The sequence below is a fragment of the Vulpes lagopus genome, chromosome 12, assembly GCF_018345385.1.
Source record: "Vulpes lagopus strain Blue_001 chromosome 12, ASM1834538v1, whole genome shotgun sequence".
NCBI lineage: Eukaryota > Metazoa > Chordata > Mammalia > Carnivora > Canidae > Vulpes > Vulpes lagopus.
The window spans coordinates 17,134,392-17,162,244 of record NC_054835.1 but is presented as its reverse complement, the minus strand read 5'-3'; the positions used below and the strand labels follow the sequence as shown (position 1 = coordinate 17,162,244).

The following is a 27,853-nucleotide window of genomic DNA, read 5'->3' as shown; positions in this document are numbered from 1 at the left end:
GGAGCTTATGCGGTGAATCCTCAAACTCTACAAGATGGAAAAGACAGGGGGGAAGGGGGGATCCCTGGGTTGCTCAGCGGTTTGGCACCTGCCTTTGTGTGATCCTGGGGTCCCGAGATCGAGGCCCACAATGGGCTCCCTGCATGGAGCCTGCTTTTCCCTTGGCCTGTGTCTCTGCCTCTCTCTCTCTCTCTGTGTGTGTCTCTCATGAATAAATAAATAAAATCTTAAAAAAAAAAAAAAAAAAAGATGGAAAAAGACAGAACCGCCCTCAGGCCAACTTTCATCTTTGGGTGAACCTCAGCTAAGTCATTTCATACCAAGAGTGCAATCCAACAGCAATAGCCCACAGATGATTTTCTATTTTAAATCTCTTGTACTCACACATTCATGTCACTGAGGCCCAGCTTGCCACTGAAGTGTTTTCCAACATCACAGCCAAACCACACAGCCTAGAAACAGAGGAAAGAAGAAAAAAGAGTCAACATAAATCCTGCCTGCCTATTACATCAAATAAGTAGAGAAGAAATTTTAACCCCAATGAGGAAGACCCATGAAAAGACACCAACCTCTCCATCTTTGATGGAGGCAGCAACCATCTTTTTCAAGAAGTCAATGGGCTGGTTGTTATAGAGAGTTTTTCTCCCGCCAACCATATTGCTTAAGTAGTCCACTGTGTAAACTCTGTTGTACTTGTGCTGCGGCCGAGGGTCATTCACTAAACAAATCTATTGAGATTAACGCATGTTGATTAGAACATAAAACCAGGAATGTCAAACAAGCAGACACCTTTCCTCTATATTCATACATGGGCATCAAACTCATCACTTCTGCCTACAAGAATAAAACACTACAAATACCTTATTAAATAACAAAAACAAAAAGTGGCAAAGTCATGTGAAGAGAGATTCTTGCATAACCTAGTTAGTGCAAGGAATACCCTTTGGCAGCTGCATCTAATTGTTTTTCCTACTAGAACTACCTCCAAACTAATTCTGACGAATTGTATGCCCTGAAATATGGCAAGATAGAGATCCTGTCACTATAAGACTCCTGCTCTCACGTTACAAGACAGGCTCAACTCCTGGCAATACAGCAACCACGTTGAGTTTCCACTCCTAAAACAAAGCCACTTGTAAGAGGGTCGAAATGCCAATAGAGTAAGAGGCTTTGATCATCTTGCTAGTTAGCTGGAGAAGACCTGAAGAGAACAGGAAAAACCTGAAGAGAACAGTGCTTTAAGGACAGCGCTCCTTTCTATGAGAAAGTCCCCAGTGAGGCCCATGGTACAGAGATGCTTGGAACTTATGGTGAGAAACACTTCATCTCCTTTCATTGGCTTGCACCTTAGAATAATTCTGGGACCAAACTGGAGGAGCGTGTGGGAATTAAACTGACCACTGGCCTTTAGTTAGAAAAGTCTCTGAAGAGGAGCACTGGGGAAAGATGACAGATCCTCAGATGACCAACTTTATCATTACATACATAAAATACCTCAAAAAAAGGAGAAAAAAGTTTGTTCAGTGTCTAGTTTGATGACCAAAGAATCTTAGACCTTTCCTTGTAGTCAACAGGTATTTGAAAATAAATAGCCAGTGGCTGCCAGTGCCAGTCTCCAACCTTATTTTCCATATTGAAGAGTGGCTTGACATGTTCCCTGTAAAACTCCAACGGTGTTATGGGACCAATCCTCTGATAATTTTTATCTTTGTCTCGATACTCCCAGGTGAATGTCTCTGGTGGATTACCCAAACAAATGCACACCACTCGGAATATCTGGAAGAAAGGAGAAGGACAAATGAGCAATGGCTGGGGAAAAGCCTTACTTTTTACCTCTTTGCTTTCCTCAAGCTTGGGAAACACTAGAAATTAGCAGCTAAATCAAACTAGAAGTTTCACAGGAAATCTAATATTGTTCCAGAAATTTGAAGGTTGAGGTCCAGGATTTGATATCAGTTGACCTGTGAGTTCATAAACACTGAACAATACAATTCTGAAATGTTAATATTCAGTACTTAGTATTTGCCCTGCAAATTAAATAAACTTTAGTCAAGAAACCACTCACCACTGATACCCAACAAGACCTGGGTTGCTACTCTGCTGATTATATTTCAAGTGACAAATAATGACACATATCATAAATGGATTTTCTTCCCTTTAGGTATCTAGGTTTTCCTTTGATTGTGACGGGGTCTCCACTCATAGAAAAGGCATTCACTTTTCAGTTGGAGCTTGGAATAACTTTCAAGGGAAGATACCACTTTTTGGGTTGAGACCCTACCATAGTTTTTAATGATGTCACACCTTCAAGTTAGCATCATTACAATCCAAGGATATATTTTGTATTATTTTCATCTTATAAAAAGACAAAAATAGAGGCATACAGAGATACCTTATAAAAGGTCACAGTATAGAAAGGCTTCTTCTGCTATATCAAATTTGCTGTATCTTTTAAAAATATAACAAGATCAGCTTCTTTTTCCACCCCACAGTTACTACCCTGATTCAATTTCATCACTTATTACCTGCATTATTTGTACTACACATTTTTTTTTAAAGATTTTATTTATTTATTCATGAGAGGCAGAGACACAGGCAGAGGGAGAAGCAGGCTCCATGCAGGGAGCCCAATGTGGGACTCGATCCTAGGACTCTGGGATCACAACCTAAGCCGAAGGCAGACACTTAACCACTGAGCCACCCAAGTGTCCCTGTACTACACATTTGTATACTCCATTACATACAAGAGAAATGGTTCTTATATTTATTTAGCATGCTTCTTTTGTGCTAGATACTGCATATCCGCTAGGTTCTTTTAATTCTCATAACTCTCTCTTAAGGTATAATCTCCCTTCCCATTTTTTCCTCCTAAAAGATTGAGAGATTAAGTAAACTGCCTAAAAGTAAAAGGCCACATAGCAAATAAGTGCAAGAACCATGATCTAAATGAAGGTGATACATTGTTTTAAAAAAATATGTATCGCTGTACAAGTACAGGGTTTAAGAAAAGGGAACATTTACTAAATGTCTACTGCATTGTACTATAATCTTTGAATATCACATCTCTGAATCTTTTCAACAAAAGTAGTATATATTATTCCTATTTTACAGATAAGGAAACCAACATTCAAGGAAATAAACTTGACTGAAGTCAGAAAACTAATAAATGGTAGAACTAGGAGTTGAACTCAGATCTGATTTCAGTGGTATTTCCATACCCCCACAAATCAAGCATTTATCACTATAACTTTCTGGGTTTCAAATAATTTGTCTCCTCCAAAAGACTTAAATTCTTAAGGATAAGGACCAGGTCATGGATATTTTGTCTCTCCTATAACATCTAGCACTATATTTGATCTAGATATGATAGCTGACCTGAACACTGTTCTAGTCTCCATATCATTAGAGGATGAATAATTTTAGAAGCACTAGTTTCTTCAAGTCATTTCCTATTGAAGATTCCATGTTTCCGTATTACCTCCCACAACAAATCTAAACTCTGAAACTTAATTTATTATTCTCACTTTTTTACTAAGACATAACATATTCAGTAAGTATGTAAAGTGGACTAATTTGAAACATACAACTCTATTCAACTTTTCACATACACTTATACTCATATAACTACCATTTAGATTAATATATGAAACATTTCCAGGACTCCTGAGGTTCCCTGGATCCTCTGCAATCAATAACCAACACTTCCCCCAAGGTAAGTGCCATTTTAACTTATATAACCAATGATTAATTTTGTCTGTTCTTTAAGTTCATATAAATGGACTCATATAGCATATTCTTTTTAAAATTTAAATTAAATTAATTAACATATAGTGTATTATTAGTTTCAGAGAGAGAGTTCAGTGACTCATCAGTCAGCATATTCTCTTTAGTGTCTGATTCTTTGGTTGACATAATGCCTATGAGTGGGATTACTAATCCATTCTTCACTGCTCCGTAGTATTCCACTGTGTAAACACATTATGGTTTATCTACTCTACTGTTGATGAGACATGAGAGTTGTTTGCAGTTTGGGTTAGTATGAATAAAGCTGCTATGGACATTTTTATCCAAACAGTTCTCAAAATGGTTGAAGGAACTTATATATTCACCAGTATGAGAGAGAGAGAAAAAAAAAAAAAAGGAAATTTCAATCGTACTTCATTCCTCCCAATACCCGACATTCTATTTTTAATTTTAGCCATTTTGGTGGTTATGTAATTGAATCTCAATGTGGTTTTAATGTGCCTTTCCCAGTTTTTAAAGGCCCCTTGTAACTTCACCAAACATTATTTCCCACCATGGACCCTGCTCTCCAGTCAGACTTGTCTGGGTCTCTTTACTGTCCACTGAATGCACTCAACTCACTATCACCTTCATAATTTTGTTATCTCCTCTGTTCCTGAGATCCCAATCCTACTCCCATACTTTATAGCTCAGTACAGAATACTCTTCCCTCAGAAAGTTTTCAGTTTTCATTAATTATTCCAGCTCACACAAACCATTCTTTGAACACTTCTGGCATAAAATTTTTTTTTTTAAGATTTTATTTATTTATTCATGAGAGACAGAGAGACAGAGAGCGAGAGAGAGGCAGAGACACAGGCAGAGGGAGAAGCAGGCTCCATACAGGGAGCCCGACGTGGGACTTGATCCCAGGACTCCGGGATCACGGCCTGGACCGAAAGTGGCGCTAAACCGCTGAGCCACCCGGGCTGCCCCTGGCATAAAAATTTAACATTTGATTCCATAGAGCCATTTATGTTTCTCTAAGGTCTTCCCCACCACTAGACTTAATCAGTACGGACAGGAACTAGGTCTTAGACATATCCCAACAAGCCCTAGAACAACCACATTAAAACAGTTTTCTTAAATCAAAAGTTCTCTAGCAACTGGCATGAAATTTGAATTCAGTTCAAACTCAGCTTCTGCTCTCTTTAAAAACATTCTGATGGTTGAGGCCTTATTCACAGGTATAGACAATGTTTTCCTACACTCCAACGTCCCAGAACTCGGTAATAGTTAAGTCAAACATGCCAGCTCCAGGCCATTTCTGACAAATGGACTATGGACTCACACCTGCCACAAGCTGATTATACTAGGAAATCATCATCTATCAATTCCATTTATAATGAAGGACATTTCTCGTTTTCCTCCAGTTAAGGGAAGAACAATGGCTCCCAAAATAACACCGGTTTTTTTTCTCATTTCATCTACTAGAAACTTATACTTTGGAAAATTCTCTGTTAGAATGAAAATCTCGCTATGGGGATCCCTGGGTGGCGCAGCGGTTTGGCGCCTGCCTTTGGCCCAGGGCGCGATCCTGGAGTCCCGGGATCGAGTCCCAGGTCGGGCTCCCGGCATGGAGCCTGTTTCTCCCTCCTCCTGTGTCTCTGCCTCTCTCTCTCTCTCTCTCTATGTCTATCATAAATAAATAAATAAATATTAAAAAAATAAATAAAAAATAGAATGAAAATCTCTGAACTTTGTCCTTCTAAATTTTAAGAAAAGGTGTACTAAATATGGATACGATTAGGGTAGCCTATCCTATGTTGCAGAGTCATTCCTGGAAGCAGTGGAGCTATTTTATTTTTAAAATAATGTCCTACGAATTCTATGGGCTCTTTCCATCACTGTGGTCTCAACCTAGGAAGATGACTATCTCAGAGGATGACCTGTGCCATATCCCAAAGGTACCCGAAAAGCAGGCAAAAGCTTAGAGAACAAAACAAAGCTATAGCCTCTAAGAAACACTTCTCTTTCCCCTCCTTCTCCTAGGACCTATTCTACTCTGGAGAACCCTGCTGTCCTTAACCTGACGGAACCCACATTCTTTTTTCACTTTCTAGTCCTTCCCCTTCAGAAATATCTGCTCCTACCTTTGTTCTAGTGAAATCACCAGATAATCTATGCCTCTCCCATCCTCACCCGTCACTTTTACTCTGAAAGACCACATTAAAAGCTTAGTTTTGGGTACTCCTTAGCTGTACTTGAGTGGTTGATTTCAGAAGCCAGAACTTTTTCCAGTTTGACCTTGAGGGAAATGTATTAGATACCCTCGTCCCTATCTGACTTCTGCATCCATCAGGGAACACATTCGCAAGATCTCCTAATGCTTAGTTTGCATTTGTATTTCATCATCAAAACTGAAACTGCTATGTATTTATTTCTCTTCATCATCCCCACTGCATTTCAGGCCTCAAAGCACTTGGGAGAGACTGGAACCTGATACCACGGTTCAAATTTATGCTCTGAACCAAAGCTAGAAAACAAGGAACAAGTCTGCTTGTTACATTAGGCCAATGATTAAGGAAAAAGAGATTCTTAATTCATGGGTTATTATAGAAGACAGAGCATGATTCTACCATCTTCACAGAAGCAGATTAACCAACGGAAGAGGTTATGCTTGCCTTTCATTTTGTTATGTTCTGTTTTCCAAGAGAGAATATTCCTTTACCAGTATTTACTATATGGGCCTGAACAGTTAGTCCTTAAACCACCTCTCTCTTAAGGCTGTATCATTCTCAGGTTGGTTTCTACTACTGAAGAGGCAGGGCATGATATGAACAACTGTAATTGAACTACTCTAACCATGGATTAATGAGTTGTTTGGGATTCACATGGACTAGAGAATCATTTGTATTTGTTCAGCATCAAGGTCACATATGGCAACCGTACGAATCTGTCATGAGGAGGACACTGTCATTGGTAACTATGCTCAAGACAATGACAATGAAAGTGTACAGCTAGAACACACTTTGATGAGGAAAGTTTTATAAACTTAAATGATGTGTACTTTTTTTTACAGCTTTTATTTTAATTCCAGTTAATGTACAGCGTAATAGTAGTTTCAGGTGTACAATATAGTTAATTCAACACTTCCACACAGTATCCTGTGCTCATCATGACAAGTACACTCCTTAATGCCCATCACCTATTTAACCCATCCTCTTATCCCCTTCCTTCTGGTAACCATCACACTGTTAAATGATGTGTACTATCAACTTAGTATTTGTTATATGTGTATGGCCATATATCAGTGAGACCATTTTGATCAATTCTTAGTCAACCAAGGGTGGTTTATCAAGCTCTGCCAGACAGTGGCCAATAAAAAGGAAAGGCTAGAGCTAAGCCCATTGATATTAAGACAACTAGATGAATTTGTTTACTTTTAAATACATTTTAAATATAAATACAGATGTTTTACACTATAATTTACATAGTACCTTACTGTCTATTTGGCTCTATCTAAAGTAAAAAATGTTAAATCATTTCCTCCTTCTCCCCAAAAAATACATTAGTGGAAATTCAAATTTTTGCTATCTAAATGGATTCTATGGTGAATCCTTCTGCAAGATAAATGCTTATGCCCTATTGCATATGTTTTATAAATCTGAAATTTTATTAAAGATGCCTATAATGCATAAATGAAAGTAAGAGTGACATCCTTTTTTCTAGAATTTTAGTAAAACCATTATTTGAGACATGTTGCTTTGTTTTATATTATTTGTTTACCATGATTATAATTATCCAAAGCCATTCACATTCACGTCAGTTTGTAACACTCTGGAAAGAGTACCTGGCTTGAAGCCAACTAAAATAGTTAAATGAGCTCTAACTTAAAAAAATTTTCCAAAGTATAATCTCCAGAGTCCCTGATACTTTATCTTCTTGATAAGAGGATCTGCTGTTCTAAAATAACATTCCCTGTTCTCAAAGGTACAAAACTGACAAGAGAGCTTTGGACAGCCAATTCTGCTCTCTGGTGGTCAACCTGGGAGCATCACCTGCTTCTCACGAGATACATTTGGCTTTCAGAACAAAAGAAAGATACCAGAGATTGAACACAAGTCATTACACACAATTGAATACAGTAAGACTAAAAGCATATTCCTCAGAATATAAGTACATATGTAAAGCCACAATTAGCCCATTTAGGAAAATATATTTGTGACTTCAATTGAAATTACCCATTCCCCATCCCAGCACTTCCTATCTTTCCTTTATTTTTGTTCATAGCACTTACCTTCTGGCATATTATACTTTTTACTTATTCTATTCATCTCTATTAGAAAGTAAACTATACGAAGGCTGGAATTCCTGTCTGTATTGTTGACTGCTAAATCCCCAATGCCTAGCTGGACAGTATCAGGTATATGTGTTAAAAAAAATATTACTGGATAATGACTCGTAATTGTGATTTTATATTACACTTAGCATCAGAACCAATCCAATAAAAAAGTATTAAAACAGAGTCAAGGGAGTGCATCCAGGGAATATAGGTTTTCCAATATGCTAGAAAGCTGAAGGTAGAAAGATCTATTCCTTAATGTCACCTGGGAACTGAGTCTGCTTTCCTCTGAATTGCCCAACCAAATAATAAGGTGACCCTGCTGATTCTGAATATAGTTTTAAAAATGACGATAAAATAAAATAAAAAATAAAAAAATAAAATAAAAATGACTATAATAACAATAGCCTGGAAGAATCCAAAGTTTGCAATTATTCCTTTAAATATAGACTATTAGAGGATATTGTCTTAAAATTGTGATGTGGACCAAATATAAGAGGGCAGGGCAGCAATATGCCAAAAATTGATCTTGGTGAAGGAGTCACTGAGATGCTTCCCTCGCACACTTTGAGGAGTAAAGGGAAGCTCCGCTGCCATATGCCTCATCTATAGCTGCCTCTTGTGGTCAACTGGTTTCTATGATTTTATATCCTTGGCTAATTAAAATTACTGGAAGTTGAAACTAACTTCACAATATGAATATGAGGACCAACTTGTAATGCATCAAAAAGCTGCAGCTGGGGTCAGAAAGGCAAAAGTCCTATTTCCAGTTTATATTCATTTTGTATTTGCTGCCTGTATTATTATCTATTATATTGCCTATAAGTAGGCAGAATGTAAATTATAAAGAAAGTTCTGCCTCTCAAGTCTAATTTTATGAAGAAAGGTCTATTGTAATTGGTCTCTAAAAATACTTTTCCCAGAGATATCTGTTCATTTTCAATGATTTGCTGAAATCTAACATGAATAAAGGAATGGAAAAAGAAAAAAGGACACAGAAAGCATGAAGCACGGAACAGAAAGCAGTGGATGTGTGGATCTCAAAGACAAATGATGTGGCTGTGAGTCAATTCCCATACACCTGGCTCAGTGGGAGACCGACGTGGAGGATGGGGGAGTAAAGTGGGGCAACAGTTGAGTGAGTCATGAATCTTTACAAGGGTGAGAGCTTAAAGTCTGCTACAGGCAGACATGGTATGGAAGAAGGGTTACAATGGAAAGGCAGTTCAAAGATAACCTAACAACTTGTAATGGAGTAAAACTAGAGAAGGTAAAAGATTTCAGGGCTTGGAACCACTACAGAAGTGACAGAATCTTGGAATCTTTATTTGTATTTACAACACTGGGTTGTTGAGAGAGTGTACAATAAAATCTAAAGCACTGTAGAAATACTAGTTGCTACTATTGTTATAAAAAAGCAAAGTTACAGTGCCCTTAAGAAATCATCTGCTCCGGGGGCAGCCCAGGTGGCTCAGCGGTTTAGCGCCGCCTTCAGCCCAGAGCCTGATCCTGGGGTCCTGGAATCAAGTCCCACATCGGGCTCCCTGCATGGAGCCTGCTTCTCCCTCTGCCTGTGTCCCTGCCTCTCTCTCTGTGTCTCTCATGAATAAATAAATAAAATCTTTAAAAAAAAATTCATCTGCTCCTTACTGACCAAGGAATTAAGCTCAAAGGTAAATGGACCTATTGATCACAGAGTAGAAAAGTCATACACAAAAATGGTAACAGAAAACAGGTGAACTATGAAGAAAGAAAATTCAATGTGGAGAGTAAACAAGCTAGTTACAAGAGGGAAGGAGTAGGGACCTTGGTGACTGCTCATGTGCAGAGCAGAGAAGACAGCTCTCTACTGCTTTCTAGTGGGGAATGAAAGAAAGGCAATGATTAAAAACAGAATCAACGGGTGTCTGGGTGTTGCAGTCAGCTAAGCGCCCATCTCTTGGTTTCAGCTCAGACTGGTCTCGGGATCCTGGGATCAAGCCCTGAGTTGGGCTCTGCCTGCTTAAGACTCTTTTTCCCTTTCCCTCTCCCAGTCCCAACCCTCTCTAAAATAAATTAATTAAAAAAATAAAATAAAAACACCTACCTGTGGCAGAGGAGATATTTTCTGGAGGCATTACATATATTTTTAGGCAGGGAAAGACATTAAAAAGTATACTTAAAAGCTATGTGCCCCTTGTGTTTTGGGTACCAGATATCTGGGTTCCTTCTCCTCCATTAGATAAGTGATCATGATCAGTGTAACGATGGGAATTTTAAAAATTTGTTTTCCCCACAATTTCCTCCTCCTAGGGGAGATACTCATTATGTCATTGAAATACTTAGCTCATATCTCTTTAAACTTGGTACCAGCCGCTACATACCTTTTATTCTAAGCTATCTAGATTCTCTAAGAATTGCTGTTTTGTTGGCCATGAATGACCCTAATAAGGCACTGGTGGACTGTCCACTGGGAGTTGGAGAGAGCACATGGCACCACAACATGTGTCATTAAACATACTTTGTCTCCAGTATTCTGACACCGAGTGTCAACTGTGGTACTTTCTTCACCTAGGATATTAATTCATAATTATTTCTTTTTGTTGATGGTTGATACCCTGTCCATTGATTTATTTTTTTTTTTTTTCCTGTCCATTGATTTAAAGTGGCACATTATTTTTACTCGACATGCCCAGTAGTCCTGTATTCCAAAGCCACTGGACCACTTGAGTACATAAGTGCCACTGTTTAATGAAATGTGTATATTCAGGTCTGTAAACCTAACAGTGTGACTTGCAGCGCTTCCTGCAGATGATTTTGACTGTTGAGTATTTACATGGACCATGGGGATATCCAAAAGAAAATGCTTTTATATTTATAGATTATTTCACTGAACTATATAAAATGGGTATCAATAAATGTATTTACTCCAAAAATAAAAAAAATAAAAAATAAATAAATAAATAAAAGCTATGTGCCCTTCTGTGATGTTAAGGGAAATGAGTTCATATAGAAAGCTGATAACTAATAGTTAAATGATGACTTTGAGGATACTTCTAGAGTGGTGTCTGAATCAAAGAAACAGTTAGAAATCTGCATTTCCAGTTCTATCCAGACCTGAATCAGTCTGCATTTTAATAAGATCTCTAGGGAACTGGTAAGCACATTAAAGTTTGAAAGCACTACTTTAGACCACATCTGTTCTTTCCCTTCTCTAAAACCTTAGTATTTATTATTTTTCTCATTTGCATTTGCTAGCCCTTTCCACACATGGGTTCCCTCACACTCCCTAACTGCCAAAAGACCTTCTTTCATATCTGCAAGCTCTCCACCTCAAGCTACCATGACATCACTAGATTCTTTCCTTTTACCTGTCCCTTCCATATTAGCAAGTCCTGACTACTTCACTTCAGAAATACACTCCAAAATGTATTTACTTCTCTCTATCCTCACTGTCACCAGCCTGGTCCAAATCACTATAACCTCTCATTACATAACCACTAGAGCCCCCTAACTCACCTCCCTACTTTCTCTCTCTGCTTTACTATCCATTCTCAAAACACTCAGAGGGATTTTTTTTCTTTTTTAAAAACTGTCATGGTTACCTCACTACCATGGCTTGCAGGGCACATGTAAGCCAGTTCTCCTTTCCTCTACAAGACCCATTCCAACCATTTTCACCTTCTTTCCAAGCCAAGCCACACTGTCTTCTTTTGTTCTTCAAAATACTAAGCTTATAGTTTTTGTACTTACTGTCCCCTGTGTCTGGTATGCTCTGTATCCACATCTCTGCATGGCTGGTCTTCCTGTTTCTCATGTCTTAGCTCAAATTTGACCACAGAAAGGCTTTTCCTGACCACCTCAACAATCATCATATTATTTGTTCTTCAAAGTATGTGTATCGCATTAGATAGTTTCTTGGTTCATTTACTGTGTTGTGTGTCTCCCTCCACCAGAACGTAAAGTCCATGAGAGCAGGGACCATGTCTGTATTGGTCATCACTGTAATCCTAGTGCTTAGATATGCTTAATATTTAGTAGGCATTCCATTAATACTTAATGAGTATCAACTTTTTTCCTTCTCTTCATTGCCAAGCTTCTTGAAACTGCCTTTCTTTTCTTGCGTGGTCTGACTCCTCTCCATCTAGCTCCTTCCCTTCTCCTTTCTGCTGACTTTTCCTGACACACCCCTATTCAGGAAATCAGCAGCTTTTTCTCAGTCCTCATTATTATCTGACCTATCTGCAACATCTGACACTGATGACCAGTGCCTACATCACAACATAGTTCTGGCACTCACTTTTATAGAAATGGGTATTTTCCAGAATTCTTTACTCACATCTGTTCTATTCCCCTGGAGGAAGCAAGATGGAATCATTCACATCAAGCAGTGACTTATGTCAAGCAGTGACATAAGCAGCTAAGGGTGTTGCAGTGGCTAAGACCAGATATTGCCAAAACCAGCAAAGGCTGACAACCAGAACTGATAGCACAATCAGAGGAAGCCTGCAAAAGGCTCACAGCTGATTAACTCTAAAAATGGGAGGATTTTTGCAGCAAACTGTCAGACCCTACAACAGATTTGTCCCTTTCACAACCGACCAAATCAAAAAGGCAACTGCCACCAAAGCTCTGCCTGACTCATCTCTGAACAGATTCTCCACTGCTTGAACATAACAAGAACACATGCCTAGAGGTGACCCTATCCAGGCCAACTGACTTTGCATTTGTTAACTTCTTACCCTTGCTGTATCTTGTCTGCTGTATGACTTTGTGTTGCACTTTCCTTTGTGTGATGTGTATGAAGCCAAGTTAAACATACAATCAATGAATTTGGAATCCTGAACCTGCTTTATAATTATTTTAACCCTGCTTTATGAATGAATAAAGTTGACAATGTAGAAAGACACAACTTACATGTGTGTCTTCATAACATGCTCAAAAATACCTTCTATTCTCCCTCAGGGATTTAAATCATTCCCAAAGCTTTAGCCATTTGTACTATCATCATTATCACTTGATCATTCTCTTTCCTGAGCTCCAGAATTGATTCAATATGCTTAAAAACCATCTCCAACTGGACAGTGAGTGCCTTGGGACTAGGCACTTTAAAGGCAATTATTTTTCCTTTTCACAGGTCTCTGAAAATAGTTTCTCTGACTTGTGTGAACCACAAAAGCATTCTCCCAGATTAACTGTATTCTTTAAAAAATTTTTTTAATTTGAAAAAATATATATATTTTTTAATTTGAATATAGTTGACATACAATGTTACTTTAGTTTCAGTTGTAAAACAGTGATTCAATACCTCTATACATTAGGCTACACTAATCTCAAATGTAGCTACTGTCTGTTACCATATATCATTATTACATTACCATTGACTATATTTCCTACTCTTTACTTTTTATTCCCATGACTTATTCATTCTATAACTGGAAGTCTGTAACTCCCATTCCCCTTCATCCATTTTGCCCACCCCTCCAACCTCCTTCTGTATGGCGAACATCAGTTTGTTGTCTGTATTTTTGGTCTGATTCTGTTTCTTGTTTGTGTTTATTCATTTCCTTAAAATTATATATATATATTTTTAAGATTTCACTTATTTATTTATGAGAGACACACAGAGAGAGAGGCAGAGATACAGGCAGAGGGAGAAGCAGGATCCATGCAGGGAGCCCGACGCGGGACTCGATCCCGGGACTCCGGGATCATGCCCTGGGCCTAAGGCAGGCGCTAAACCACTGAGCTACCCAAGGATCCCCTCCTTAACATTATTTTTAATGATGAATTCTTGGCAGATAAGCTGCCAAGTTATACAGATTTTTCCTCCAAGAGCTCTCTCAATTTCTCCACTCTTTTCCATTTCTCTTGTCACTACCCTTGTTCAGGCCAAATTAGTACCACCTGAACTGCTACAACTTCATAACTAGTCTCCCTAACTCTCCTCCTTCCAACTTCACCTAATTAATCTCCTAAAGTCCAGCTTTATTTCACATCACTCTTCAAAAATCTTCCTAACGTCTCATTTCCTACTAAATTAAATTCTCATCCTAGTATTCAAAACTCCTATGATGTTATATCTAATTCTAACTTTCCACATTACTCTAGCTTCAAACTTCAATGTGCCTCAGGATCACTAATTTAATGCAGATTATACGGATCATCTCCAGAGATTCAGATTCAGTGTATTTGCAGTGGGACCCTGAAATATGCATTTTTTTGACAAACTTCTGATCATTCTAATGCAGACAGACTTCAGACTACTTTTTGAGAAATACCATTCTAGCTCTGCCCTAAGATTCTAAGTAAACTACCCTACTCACTGCTCACCAAATCTGCCTTGAGCATACCCAGAATGCTTTTTACTCCAAATTCACTTCATTCAAAGCACATCTCAAATGCAACTTTCTCCAGGAAGTCTTTCTTGATCACCAAGTAAACTGTAGCAATTCTATCATTGTAGTTAAATATGCTTGCATATCTCTCATGACATTTACTTCACTTTGTATTACTTATTTTATTTCCCTATTAAATGTAAGTTACTTTACATGTATTATCTGCAACTCTTCTCATATAACAGGCACTGAGAAATATTTGACTGCATGCTATGGAGGTCCAGAATGCTTCACACAGTATGCCTCCTGAGTGCTATCATCAGAAATAGAACCTTGGGCTGGATGGATCCAAGTCTGACTCAGTAAGCAATTTTGAATATTCTTTCAAGTCAAGAGTTAGAAGGATAAAAGTTTTTCATCTACTTTGAGAAGAAAACATGTTCCTGGGCTTTTGTCTTTCTTTTAACAGCATCCATTAATTATGACAGAAGACATACAAGTTTATTTTCAAAAAAATTTCTGATCCTCAATGAGCTAAAAAGAAAAATGTGACTTCAGATTCAATGAAGACATTTAAATGATAGTTTACAAAGTTAAGGAATAAAGATCTTCATTATATTTGGTTTTCAAGACAGATAATGATGTAAAATGTATTTAGGGTTGTAAGCAAACATGATAGATAACACAATTTATCTCCATTTTAACTAAGGATTTTGTATTGTTTGGAGATGTGAAATTTTCACTTCTGAAGTAATTCAGTCAACTAACTTTTAGCTCCAGAATACTTAAAAGAGGCTACCTAAATTTAAATATTTAATTCCTATTACTCAAGAATTTTAACTATTAAAGAGAGTCTTTGGTTGAAGTACTTATTAGTTTTCCTATTATATATCTCTGTAGTAAAAAAGGAAACATAATATGTGAACATTATCTATTCCCTTTAAGAACGTTTAAGAATTAGGGGATCCCTGGGTGGCGCAGCGGTTTCGCGCCTGCCTTTGGCCCAGGGCACGATCCTGGAGACCCGGGATCGAATCCCACATCGGGCTCCCGGTGCATGGAGCCTGCTTCTCCCTCTGCCTGTGTCTCTGCCTCTCTCTCTGTATGTGTGACTATCATAAATAAATTAAAAAAAAAAAGAATTAAGAACGTTTAAGAATTAACCTGAGGTTAGTTCCTTATTCAGTGTCAGAGATGTCCTCTAAGGCTATCAAAAAAATAATTCTCTCTTCTCTTCCAGAATCCAAAAGAGATGATCACACTAGAAAATGTTACTTTTTGCAACAGTTGATCTTAACCAGACATCTGAGAAGCTTTTAATAGACTTCTTTTTGAGAAATACCATTCTAGCTCTGCCCTAAGATTCTAAGTAAACTACCTTACTCACTGTTCACCAAATCTTTAATAGTACAGATGCCTTAATTAGACCAATGCCAAAACAGGAAAACACAGAAGAATGAGATGGGACTAGCCTCACAAATATTACATTATAAGTAGCTTCAGCAAGTAAAATAGAGTTATTGGCAAATGAATAAACAAACTAATAGAACAGAACTGAAAGCCCAGAGGCTTTAGAATGATAAAAATGGCATCAAATTAAGGGGCAGAGAGAGGATGAAAGGAAAAATGTGTGTAAACCAGGTAGTCTCTCGGGGGGAAAAAAGTTAGATCTATACCTTATACCCTATGCCAGGATAAATTCTAAGTGGATTAGAGATTCAAATATAAAAATAAAAACCCTGCAAGCGTTAGAAGAAAAATGGAAGAATTCTTTCATAATTAGAGAAAAGCCTTTCTAATTAAAAACGATAGTTTTCAAATTTGATCATATATAAGTAAAAAATGCTGCACAGAAAAAAACATAAACAATAAACTATGAAAAAAATTGCAATTCATATCAAAGAGGGCTAAGGTAAAGAGTACCTAGAAATTATCAAAGAAAAACAAGCTAAAGATATGAATAGTTCACAGAAATGATGCTCAGCACCACTCAAAGAAAGAAAAATATAAGTTTAAACTACAATGAGATACTTTATCTATCAGATTATCAACTCTTTACCTATCAGACTGGTAAGTATCCAGTTGTTTGATAAATATATTGCCTTGATAAAACTAATGGGAAATAGGTTCTATCAGATATTGCTGATGAGAGTATAAAATGGTATAATCCCCAAAGAGGATAATTTGGCATTACATATTAAAATTACAAATGAGTATTTTTCTCTGACCCAAAAATCCTACTTCTTGGGGCACCTGGTTGGCTTAGTTGGTAGAGCATGCCAACTCTTGATCTCAAGGTCATGAGTTCAAGCCCACATTAGGTAAAGTTTACTTTTACAAAAAATTCTACTTTGAGGCAGCTCAGTCGGTTAAGTTCCTGACTCTTGATCTCAGCTCAGGTCTTGATCTCAGGGTTGTTAAGTTCCAATTCTGCATTGGACTCTATGCTGGGGATGGAACCTACTTATTGAAAAAAAAAAAAAATTCTACTTCTAGAAATGTAACCTACACATATACAAGCATGTATGCAAAATGATGCATGTACAAGATTATTTACAATATTTTTAATAGAAGCTTGAAAACAATGCCCATTACTAAGGACCAAATAAATCAATTATGGTACACTTATATTCAATAGACATAGATATATTAATACATATTAAGTTAAACAAAAGGATGTACAGAACAATATAAGTAAAATACATCTCTGCAAAAAAAAAGGAGGAAAATAATATAAATTCATATTGGATTGTGAAGAAAAAAGGCTTCTGAAAGGATAACTAACAACTAATATAAGAAAAGAAACTAATAAAACTGGTTGCAGGGGTGTATGGGAACTAGAAGGATGGAGAACAGAATGGAAAGAAGACTTCTCACTATATACCTTTTTATATTCTTGATATTTAGAAAGTGCTTTTTATTCAAAGATGTATTTAATATAAAAAACAAAAGAACATAATTAGGCTCCAGTCTCAGGGAAACTGATCTTGCATGTCTGGAGCAAGCCTAGGCCTATATTCTATTTTTAAGAGCTGAGAGCCACTGCTACAGAATTTCTTAAGCAAACCACAATGGCTTCCTATCTCTTTTATGGGATTGATATTATATCTACTCTTTGTTTTATGTTCTGCTTTTAAGAGAGTTTTGAAAGAATACATTAATAATCCTAAAATCTGGGAGTTAAAAAAAAAGGGGGGAGATACACTGAGAAAACTTGTAACAGAGGTGACTACATGTTTCCAAAATGGAGCTGTCTGGTCTGTCATCACAACAAGCAACCTGCACTTCTCTAAATAATGCCTTTAGTACAAACACATTTCATTCAAAGCTATCTGAGCTTCACAGCTGTTGATTTTGATGTGCTTAAAAGGCTAGGCAAATCATAGGTACTAATTTGTGGTTTTTAAAACCTTAGTTAGACTCTTCCATTACCAGAGTCAGGATCAATAAAGATGGGTTTGAGAGACTGTAAAAATCTAAAGACCTACCACACAGAATTCTGTAGTCAACAATTTAGGTAGAATCATTAGGTAAATAATCTTATAAAACATCCATACTCAGGACTTAATAAGGTGATATTTTATTATTTTTTCTGAAGTAGGAGCAGGGAAGGAAATATATGTGAAATATATCTGCCCTAATTCTTACCAGCCAATCCCAGATCTTACATACATCATTTGAAAGATCATTAAAGCAAACTAAAGCCAAGAGGATGCTTATTATTGGCAACAAATATTATCTAAGCCTTTTTCCATAACTGTTTATAGAATTTTCATCCTTACTACATCCTACATTTTACTTCATCATAAATGAAGGCAAATTATGCAGGAAATATGGTCTCAAAGAGAGAGCATTCCAAGTCAGAAGGAAGAGAAGACTTACTAGACAACTGCCATGTGCCAAGCACCGTGACTTGCATTCTTATATTTAATTCCTTATTTGATCCCCACAAAAATCCAATGAGGAATATATTTTAAATCCCAAACTGAACTCAGACAGGTTAAGAATATTACCCCAAATCTGGGACACCTGGGTGGCTCAGTGGTTGAGTGTCTGCCTTTGGCTCAGGGTATGATCCCAGAGTTCTGGGATCGAGTTCCATATCAGGCTCCTTGCATGCCTGCTTCTCCTCCCTCTGCCTATGTCTCTGCCTCTCTTTCTCTGTCTTTCATGAATAAATAAATAAAATCTTTAAAAATATATATATATTACCCCAAGTCAAAGAGCTGTAAGTGGTAAAGCTCAAACTATAATCCATATCTAACTGCAAAAATTGTTTTTTTCTACTATACTTAGGTACTTCTCTAAAATAGGAATCCTTAAAAGAGGTAAGTATGAAATAATGTAAATGCTTTTGACAAAATGAAACCAATGAATATTTAAGAAACAGGGTCACCTGAGTGGCTCAGGCAATAAAGTGTCCAATTCTTGGTTTCAGCTCAGGTCATGATCTCAGGGTTGTGAGATTGAGCCCTACATCAGGCTCCGCACTCAGCAGGGAGTCTGCTTGAGATTCTTTTTCTCCCTCTCTCTCTCAAATAAATAAATAAATCTTTAAAAAGAAAGAAAGAAAAAGCAAGCAAGCAAGCAAGCGAGCTACTGTGTTAAGCACTGGGCTAGACACATTACACTTGAACAGACTTGAGAGCTTAAGGAACCCTGTCTCTGATCACATATCTGTTAAATAATGAGAAGATTAGAACTCAGACAGTCTGACTCCAGAGACCATGCTTTCAACTATACTTTACTGGCTCTCTAAAATTCAAAGGAAAACATGAGTGAAGCACTAGATTTGTCCAAAGCAGTGAAAAAATTAGATCATTTTAACTCTATACAAATAGTTTTGAAAGGAAACAGTTGACTGATTCCTAGTAATGGCCCACTGGATGAAAAAGGGAAACGCTTTTCTTTTTTCAAAGTAATTCATACTTTTACACATAGTCATCTGTATTATGGATAGTCTTTTTTTTTTTTTAATTTTATTGATCTTTTTGAGAGAGAGCACAAAAAGGGAGAGGGAGAAGCAGACTCCCCACTGAGCAGAGAACCCAACACAGAGCTTAATCCCAGGACCTTGAGATTATGACCTGAGTTGAAGGTAGATGCTTAACCAATTGTGCCACCCAGGCACCCCTGTATTATGGATAGTCTTAAGTAATAAAGATTAACTGCACTGATAATAAATACTACCACCTAAAATTTGCTTAATGCTTTTTATGTTTTCCAAAATATTTTTACATATGTCATTTTAACTGAAATAACCATCAACAGCTTCCCATCTTTATTCCTACAAAATAAAGCCAAAAGTCCTGGCAACTACCTAATATCCCTCACAGCTCTGCCTTTCTAGCTTTATTTGCTACCAATCACACACAAGATGTTTTGTTTCAGCTACTCTATTCTCTGAGGATTCTGCCTTTGTTCATGCCCCTGTACATGCAATTCCCTTTGTCTGGAATGGCCTTCCCAATTACCCGTCTGATAAATTCCTATTGCTATTTTATTTTATTTTTTTTTTAAATTTATTTATTTATTTATGATAGTCACAGAGAGAGAGAGAGAGAGAGAGAGGCAGAGACACAGGCGGAGGGAGAAGCAGGCTCCATGCACCGGGAACTCTCCAGGATCGCGCCCTGGGCCAAAGGCAGGCGCCAAACCGCTGCGCCACCCAGGGATCCCTCCTATTGCTATTTTAAAAGCTGATTCAAATATCTTTCCCACAAAACCTTTAGCTCACTGAATTAGTTACTCCCTCCTCTAAGACCACCAAATCCTTTTTTCACACCTGTGGCACAGGATTTACCATATCTCTTCCAAGATACATACTCTTGGAAGAGATTGAACTCTGTAGAATTGTCTTTCTCTCTTTTGTATCCCTAGTGCCTTAAGGTCCTAGTGGGTAATCAATATTTATGAAATGAATAAAAGAATAAATTATATAAAACACTAAATTGAGAATTAGAAGATGAAAGTATAAGTCCCATACTAAAATGCAAAGTATACCTCAGTTTTTTCAGCTGTAATTTTCAATTCAATTCTATACTTAATGCAATGACTATGCTTAATTATTTTAACAGCTGGAAATATCCTGAGAGCTTTTTAAAACAGTCACCCAAAATCCCAATTGTTATTACCTCCTCCATCATGACATCTTGTGTGGCTGAGATTTCTCCTTTGGTCGCTCCACTATGTACCAGGTTCCGTAGTCGTATACAGAATTCTCTCATCTATGACAGAAACTTATTCAGTACTCCAAATAGTTAACCAAACTTCAACTGTAAATGAGCCTAGCAGACCAGTGCTAGTTCTTTTGAAGTATAACTAGGCCAAGACCCAGGGCAAAGTTCATAAAAACATATATGTTTTCCCCAACCAGTCCACTTAAATACATAGTTAAAAACTTTCCGTAAAGGGAAAAAAGGGATTATTCCCAAGGAATTCTATGTGGAACTGCTACTGCTTTGCAACTGATGATATGCTCTGTGACAGTCTGTACCTGGGTATGAGGAAAATGTCTGATCCCATAATGCCTATCACCCTTAGGAAAAGCGGGAGACTTAAGTTGATTATGCTACTAAGTCATTCTAGTAGATTTTTATTTAGAATTTTACTGGTTATTCACTTTTTCTCTGCCAAATCACTTTAACAATGGCTATGCCCCCCCGTAGTTTTCATTTTTTGTTTTCAATTTTGAAAGAACCTAAGATAAAGGTGAGTCTTAAATCTAACTACCATGCTAAAAAGGATCTTGCTCTCCTCTAAAATGAAATCCAATAATATGCTATTAAGGATCTTTTAACCTGTGGATAAGAATTCTGAGTTTCCTGAGTGGAAAATAACCTATCTCTAATATTGGGGAAACACATGTATAGTTTATTTTAAAATGTAATCTTTCTCCCAGTGGTGACAATTCCAATTTCAGCCTCATAGATCAAGAGGACAGATTCTGGCAACTCCCAGTTCTCAAAAAAGATGTCTGGCTGTAGAACAGCATCCCTTTAAGACTTATAACCTCCTGGGGGTGCCTGGTTGGCTCAGTCAGTAGAGAATGCAACTGGGTTGCATTGGGTTCATGAGTCCAAGCCCCACGTTGTGTGTAGAGTTTAATATAAAAATTATATATATATTTCCCGCCTTGGGAAAATGGGTTATGTAGAGAAAGAGAATGATTCATTAAGATAACTGAAGCAATGAAAAGCAGTTCAATGACTACATCAAACGTTTAGTGGGTGGATAAACTACACTGATGTGGTTCAGGGACACCTCAGAAATTTACATACTCTTTAAGAAAGTCTCACAAATAGTTCTATCTGGTTTTACTAGAACATAAAGCTTTCCCAGCCCACTCCCACTAGAACCCAGTGGGCTTATAGCCCGTATTAAGCATGAGACTTTTCTTTCCTCAGTACCTATAAGAAAACATTTAAATCAATAGAAATAAAAGTAGAAGGTTTTTAGAAAGAAAAGAAAAACCCCAGTCTCAATTATTTTTATAGTTAATATGTAGCTACATTGCCTTTGATAGACTTGTATATAGACTGTGTATACTGAAATGCCCAGGAATCCCCATGGAAAATCAGTTAAGAGTTTTAAGGTAAGTACACTAAATTCAATCCCACCCTGCTCCATATGTTGCACCTTGTGATTCAGAATATCATTCATCCTTCTGGTTGCCTCTGTTGTGTAAGATTCAGGGAAGCACTTCTTAGGGACAACACCATATTTTTCTAGAAGAAAACAAAGTTTAGTGATGGATAAGGTAAAATAAACTTCAACACTAAAAACTGGGGCAAAAATAGCTTTTTGCTTTAAAGAATAGGCCGTATTTTTCTGGCCTAAATCAGAAAACGTAACAACCTTATGCTTCATATTAATAAACAGATCATTTAATCTGGATATTTATCAATATATCTAAAAATGAATTGTTCTTTTGATCTATCATACTTTGTAAAGTGCTCAGCATGATGAGGTTTTTCCAAAAGACACTACTTTTTTGATTGAGGATATTTTCAAATAGTTGCAGTTTCAATATGTTTCTTGATTATATCAATGGACAAGAAATAAGCTTTTTCACAGAAAGTTAGTTCTACTTAATACAACCATTTCTTCTCCAACCAACTCATCACAGTACCTATCTCCTTACCTCTCATTTAAGAAAGGTGAGAGTGTGAGATAAAAGTTCTTAGAGTTAACTGTATACCCTTCTGGGAGACTAATTCTACTACGTACATAACCCGCAAAGAAATGGCCATGCCCAATCATAGACTCTTGCTTGACCACGCTATTTCAGTTCCATTAGAGAAATGCTCTTACCAACAATATTGACAAGCATATCCCACTGTCCGCCATCATTTGCGGGATTCATAAGCAAATACTGCACCAGCCTACCATCCTCAGGCTCCTTTTTCTGGGCTGTGTCCACAAAAGCATTTAAGAAGAAATAACAACGTTCAACCTAGAACAAGAGAAGTTAAATAAAATTAAAGGAAAAAAAGAACTAATACTTTTATAGGCATTAGCAACACAATAGGAATCTTGGGCCTAGCATAGACCCACCATAGTAGGTATTTTTAAACTAAAGTTGGTAATTAAATACGAATATCTGGCTTCATAAGAATATTTATTTTCTTCTTATAGCTCTACAGATACATTCCAATAGTTTATCCAAAACAATGCATTGCTTTATTTTGAAACAAAATCTGATATTTAGAGTCTTAATCAGTAAACCCCTCATGAACACATCTAATGAGCACATTTTAAAAATTAGAAAACAAATAAAATTATTTACTATTTTTCAAATAACCAGTACCCAGAGATGGGAAATTTGGTTTTAGAAAGACCAAATAAGGAATCCCTGGGTGGCGCAGCGGTTTGGCGCCTGCCTTTGGCCCAGGGCGCGATCCTGGAGACCCGGGATCGAGTCCCACATCGGGCTCCCGGTGCATGGAGCCTGCTTCTTCCTCCGCCTGTGTCTCTGCCTCTCTCTCTCTCTCTCTGTGACTATCATAAATAAATAAATAAAAAATTATTGAAAAAAAAAAAAGAAAGAAAGACCAAATAACCTAAATAAAGATGGTAAAAGGAGAAATGATTAAAAACAAAACAAAAAATTTTAAATAAGAAACAAAGAAACAGTAGGGTGAGTAAGTAGACTTATTATTTCATTGTAAAAAGTAGCCTCCTACCAACCAAAAGCAATTCTGCCTTTGAAGAGAATCAACCTTTGATACTCTGGAAATCAGAATAAGTGGTGTCCCATCTATAATGGAAGGCAAACTACAACTGGAAAAGCAAGAAATGAAGGGATATTCCCTACCAACGTTGATACTAGAACAAAGTCTTGCAAGATCAGTCCCCTACCTTGTCCCAGAAAAAGAGGTAAGATTGACTAAACTCAAATTCTTCAATATTTAATTTTTTCATGAACGGAAGTCTCATAACATTCAGACAAGAAAAGATCCAGCATCGCCCTGAAACAAGAAAGCAAACCAAGAAATTAGAATTAGTGTTCACATAGATTACATTGTTCTATCTCTGTTTCCCAAAACTGAATGCATGACAAGATCTTGAACAATTTAAAACTAAATTAGAAAGAACAAAATAGGAAAAGTAAATTAGTATTTGAAATATATATGCAAAGACTTAATATCCTTAACATATGAAAAAAACTCTTTATATATCATTTAAAGAATCCAATATAAATCACCTAAGAAAATCACATTAGAAAAAGAAATATTGGGCAGCCCCTGTGGCGCAGCGGTTTAACGCCGCCTGCAGCCCAGGGTGTGATCCTGGAGACCCGGGATCGAGTCCCACCTCGGGCTCCCTGCAATGGAGCCTGCTTCTCCCTCAGCCTGTGTCTCTGCCTCTGTGTGTGTGTGTGTGTGTGTGTGTGTGTCTATGAATAAATAAAATCTTAAAAAAAAAAGAAAAAACAGATATATTGCTAAAGACATGAGCAGAGATCATGAATAGATAATGGCCAAAAAAGATACAAATGGCAAAGAAACATTTTTTGAAGTTCATCGTAAGACACCTGTTAGGTGAGGATACATTTTTTTTTTTAATTTTTATTTATTTATGATAGTCACACAGAGAGAGAGAGAGGCAGAGACACAGGCAGAGGGAGAAGCAGGCTCCATGCACCGGGAGCCCGACGTGGGATTCGATCCCGGGTCTCCAGGATCATGCCCTGGGCCAAAGGCAGGTGCCAAACCACTGCGCCACCCAGGGATCCCGGATACATTATTTTTTAACTGATTATGCCCAATATTGGGATGAATTTGGGAAACAGCATTATTATACAGTCTGGACATAAATCCAAACAGGTAGAAAATATCTGAGAGCAATTTGGCAATATATGGCAAAAGTTTGAAAAAGTTCTACCCTTTATTCTGGAACACAAAGTATACGCTTCAAAATAAGGTAACCCTAACATAAGTCAACTTCCATTCTCCCAAAGAGAAGTAAAAAGAAAAAGTTGTTGGGATGCCTGGTTGGCTCAATCTGTAGAGCACACAGCTCTTGATCCCAAGGTTGTGAGTTCCAGCCCTGTGTTGAATGTAGAGATTTCTTAAAAATAAAATCTTCAGGGGTGCCTGGGTGGCTGTCAGTTAAGCAACTGACTCTTGATTTTGGCTCAGGTCATGATCTCATTGTGAGACAGAGCTCCGCTCTGGGCTCTCCATTGGGTGTGGAGTTTGCTTAGGGTTCTCTCTCTACCTCTCCTTCTGCCTCTACCCTCACTTGTGTGCCCTCTCTCTCTAAAATAAATAAATCTTTTTTAAAAATAACAATAATTTTGTAACAAGAGAAAACAATTTAAAATAAGGAACTACAGTGTTTCTTAAAAGTCACTAATTACATAGTGCATCTTTACCTTAGGTTTGTCTGTATGCCACCTCTCTCATATATACTATATTATTTTCCAGTAAAGATCCAGATGAACTGTTAATGTGAAAACTGCATGAAATAAACTACATAGCTTATATGCTACTTGAATCTCTTATAAATAAAAGTGATACTACAGAATATATAAGAAGTGATCTATTCCAGAGGCACATTTCCAGGCTTTTCCCTAAGAGATCACTGCAATCTGAACTATGTAAGACCAGTGTGACATTACTAACTGGATCATTTGTAGCCTGACAGTCCACACCATCAAGCACTTCTTACTATGGCACAACAGTAACTATGGCAAGGTCATGGCTTTTTTTCCCTTAACATTTAAAAATCAATTTTACTGAGGTATAATTTACATACAATGAAATATACCCATATTAAATGTACACTTTGAGTTCTGACTGGTCCTCAGCAAGCACCCATCTGCTTTCTGTCAAAACAGACTGGAAGTGGGGTGTCTAGGTGGCTCAGTCGGTTAAATATCTGCCTTTGGCTCAGGTCATGATCTCAAGGTTCTGGGATTAAGCCCCACATCTGGCTCCCTGCTCAGTGGGGAGTCTGCTTCTCTCTCTGCCTCCCCCAGCTTGTGTTCCTGCTCACTCTCTCTTTCAAAAAAAAAAAAAAAAGACTGAGAGTAGTTTTTAAATGGATACAATTTAAAAAGTTATTTTAGTATGATTTTGTTACAAGAATGTCCTCCTTATTTAGATTCCTAGATAACCAATATTTTACTGTAGCTGTTTTTCTGACAGTGGTGCTAGACAAAACAAGAACTCTTAATGGGTAAAGCATGAGAACTGAGTGTTTTTCTGCAATACAAATTGGTCTAGTGAGCCCAATAGCACATCTGCTCAAACTGCAACCAAAAAGCCTTAAAAACAACATTTAGGGGATCCCTGGGTGGCTCAGTGGTTGAGCGTCTGCCTTTGGCTCAGGGCGTGATCCTGGGGTCCTGGGATCCAGTCCCATGTCGGGCTCCTGGTGAGGAGCCTGCTTCTCCCTCTGCCTGTGTCTCTGCCTCTCTCTCTCTCAAATAAATAAATAAATAAAATCTTTAAAAAAAAAAAAAAAAAACACACATTTGATATTTTGATACAATTACATGGAGTTTTTTTCCATTACAGACATTTGTGTATGGCCTTCAGGGCGAGACCATGTTGGGGAGTTTTCTAGAGCATGAACGTATTTGGATGGTCCGTTTTGTACCAAGAACACATCTCTCCAAGACACCAGGCTACAATCACATGACTTCAGGGCGGAATATCCTCAATTACATTCAAACAAAATGACCATGGACTTGTCACTTCGGTGTTCAAAGCAAATACACCACCAAGCCACAGGGGGCCAAAATAAGTCACAAGGTAATGTCCTTGGATCTGCCTTTCCTTGCGTGTGTTTTCCGAAATTCGCTACAAGTTCTTTCAAACAAACTTCTGCTCAAGACCATCAAGACCTCGAAACGCGGCGCTGTTAATAAGGTCCAAGTAAAGTGTGCAAGGAGCCGTAAGACCTCACCTGAGCTCTTCTGGTTGGTGACCGGCTTGCCTTCCTGAGTCACAGCGTGCTGGAACACATGCTGAGCACCCTGCACCGTGGCCCTCTTCAGGCAGATGTCCAGCAAGTCGTGGGTGGTCCCCACATTCTGGGCAAGTACGAACTGAGGGTCCGAGTTCAGTTTCTGAATCAGAGCAGCCACCTTCTCCGGGTTCAGTCCTGTTGGAAGACCAAACGGGATTTACGACACCAAAGGGGGGCTGAAGAGGGCTGACCCGGGGCTCCCGGAGCTCTGCTCTAACTTCGGAAGACCATCCAGAGGGGACCCTGGCGGCGGAGAAGCCCTTCACCGGCGACCTCGCCGCAGGGCCGGCCCCCTCCAAGAGCGCTGCAGCCCGCCCAGAGCGCTGCGTTCCCGCCCGCGCCCCCGGGTCCCGGGTCCCCGGTCCCGGGCCCGGCTGACCCCGCCGCCGGCCTCCGGGGCCCAGCGCCCCCGCCCCCGAGGGAGGACCCGGGAGGGCCTCGGCGGGGAAGAGCGGCGCCTCACCGGCGTTGTTCATGGTGGCCACGGCGCCCGGCTGGGGAACGGTAGTTTCGGGGTTCTCAGGGGGAGCACCGGAATTACGCGGGGGCTCGCGGCCTCAGCTGCCGGACCTGCCACTCGCAGCCGGAGCGCCGGAAGGAGGGAACCGGCTCGGTGGCGGCGGAGGGCTGAGGCCCAGGGAAACGGGGTCCGCGGAGGGACAAAACTCCCCCTCGCGTTGCTGAGTCAGCGCCGAATGGGCTGGCCCCGCCCGGGGGAGGGCCGAGCGGGCGGGCTCACGATCGCTGCGTGCGGCCTGCGCCCCTGCCCACCTCCGCGTGGCCGGCAGCTGCCCCGCGCGACGCCGGCACCCTGGCCCACGGGGACGCCGAGCCGCGCCGCGCCGCGCCGCGCCGGCCCGGAGCCCGAACACCCTGGCTTTGGGGAGTGGACCCAGGAAGCCTTTCCAGAGCCTGAAGGCAGCTCGAGGCACGAGGGCGGAGCCGAGGGGCTGCAGAATTAACGCAGGGCTTCGGGTGCGTGGGCTCG

At 38.7% G+C, this 27,853-nt stretch overlaps 1 protein-coding gene across 1 annotated transcript in view; it reads right to left on the bottom strand.

Annotated features, from left to right (window-relative positions):
- The window catches only part of BLMH (bleomycin hydrolase), a 49,806-nt gene extending 22,277 nt beyond the window's left edge, over positions 1-27,529 (bottom strand). The window contains exons 1-9 of the mRNA XM_041726489.1: positions 27,329-27,529; positions 26,803-27,000; positions 23,746-23,855; positions 22,699-22,840; positions 22,024-22,112; positions 20,520-20,612; positions 1,621-1,776; positions 570-728; positions 385-452 (exon numbers count right to left, since the gene is read on the bottom strand). Of these exons, the coding sequence (XP_041582423.1) occupies positions 385-452; positions 570-728; positions 1,621-1,776; positions 20,520-20,612; positions 22,024-22,112; positions 22,699-22,840; positions 23,746-23,855; positions 26,803-27,000; positions 27,329-27,341 (1,028 nt within the window). The 5' untranslated portion in view covers positions 27,342-27,529. The remainder of the gene's footprint in view (positions 1-384; positions 453-569; positions 729-1,620; positions 1,777-20,519; positions 20,613-22,023; positions 22,113-22,698; positions 22,841-23,745; positions 23,856-26,802; positions 27,001-27,328) is intronic.
- Between the last annotated feature and the right edge of the window lie 324 nt (positions 27,530-27,853).